This window comes from Cornus florida, unplaced genomic scaffold, assembly GCF_030987335.1.
Source record: "Cornus florida cultivar Cherokee Brave unplaced genomic scaffold, ASM3098733v1 CherokeeBrave_3.0.0_Hap2_Chr08, whole genome shotgun sequence".
Classification (NCBI taxonomy): Eukaryota; Viridiplantae; Streptophyta; class Magnoliopsida; order Cornales; family Cornaceae; genus Cornus; species Cornus florida.
Window position 1 is genome coordinate 29,369,042 of NW_026775578.1, and position 1,426 is coordinate 29,370,467.

At 41.7% G+C, this 1,426-nt stretch overlaps 1 protein-coding gene across 1 annotated transcript; it reads right to left on the reverse strand.

Moving 5' to 3' along the window:
• Positions 1–349: 349 nt before the first annotated feature.
• On the reverse strand, positions 350–1,144 carry LOC132269959 (uncharacterized). The gene has a single exon (XM_059771183.1). The coding sequence runs from the start codon at positions 1,142–1,144 to the stop codon at positions 350–352; it is 795 nt and encodes a 264-aa protein (XP_059627166.1).
• Between the last annotated feature and the right edge of the window lie 282 nt (positions 1,145–1,426).

Here is a 1,426-nt window from a genome sequence, read left to right on the forward strand (position 1 = left end):
CCTTAATTTGTTGATTTACAGCATAAATTAAGTACGTGATTTTTTTCATTTTAATTGTCTCTAAATTTTTTATAAAAAAAATTGCAAAGTTAAAGTCCTTCATGTATATACATAAAATTTATCTAAGGTGTATATTATTTATAATCACAATGACATTTTGCAATAACAACCCATGTCCACATCTATAGTCTTATCAATACACATTATCCACACATTCTAACTAACCTAGGCCAATGAGGAGCGCGTTCGAAACACGATATCAAAAATGCGAGTGGGCTTGGCAACATCGACGTTGTCCTTCAATCCCGGCGCGCTCAAAAAACACGTGCGAGGACCAAACAGTCAAAACTCACAATGTGCCACCAAGTGACGCCTTAACGACGGCGTCTGTGTACTGACCGCCGCTACCACAACCCAAAGCCCGAACCAAACCCCACCCCTTCCCTCTGCTCTTATCACCGCCACCATCTGACCAGAACAACGTCGGCCCAGCTTGCCGGTTCCGCCGCCTTTTCATATCTTTCAATTCCATCTCCGTCGGAAACCTAGCCAACCCAAACATGAACAAGTACCACCTAGACTTGGACGGCGAAGTCACTAGCTTCACTTTTTGAACCTTAAAGCCACACTTGTCGTCACTCTTACCGGATTTCATGGTCTTACGTTTGGTGAAGGAGCTCAAGTTCCAACGGAAGAGCCCTCGCTTTTCGTGCTTTTGTTGCTCATTGTTTTCGAGCTCATGTCGACTCTTCTCACAAGATACCGATTCTTTGTAAGGAATCAGCTTCCCACAAAAAATGATGTTTCGAGGCGGATAAGTTGTAGCAGCATCAGTAGTGGTATTCCATTCGTCGCCGAAGAACTCGAAGTAGTCTTGCTCAGACGATGAATACGATGTTTGATCTTGTGTATAGAGATTTTCCCAATCAGCGACGTCGCTGTACATGGGAAGATCACAAAAAGAGAGTCTCTCTTCTGCTTCATCAGAGTCTGGAATGTAATTAGGGTTAGGGTTAGGGTTAGGGTTAGGGTTAGGGTTGTGTTCCATTGGAGCTTGCATATATAAGAACGCTATATCAAATGGATCCAAATGGATAGCAGCAAGTAGAGAGGTTATTTGGTGAGTTGTAAATTGAGCAGACATTTATGTGTATGTATACATATATTATAACGATGTAGAGAGAGAGGTTGCATGTTTACTGATGGTTTGAATCGTTTGATTGATGGGGACAACTTCTAGAATAACCTTTTACGTATGGATTAACTAAAGGGAAGGCAAAAAAGAGGACGATACTGTTATTAGTCTTCTAGAAGACGACAGACAAAATGTGCAAAAGTTGGTCACAGAGTCTAATGGTACTATGCTACACGTAATTACGATTAATATTGAGTTTCTAGAGGGGTAGGTGTTGGGAAGCACTGTATG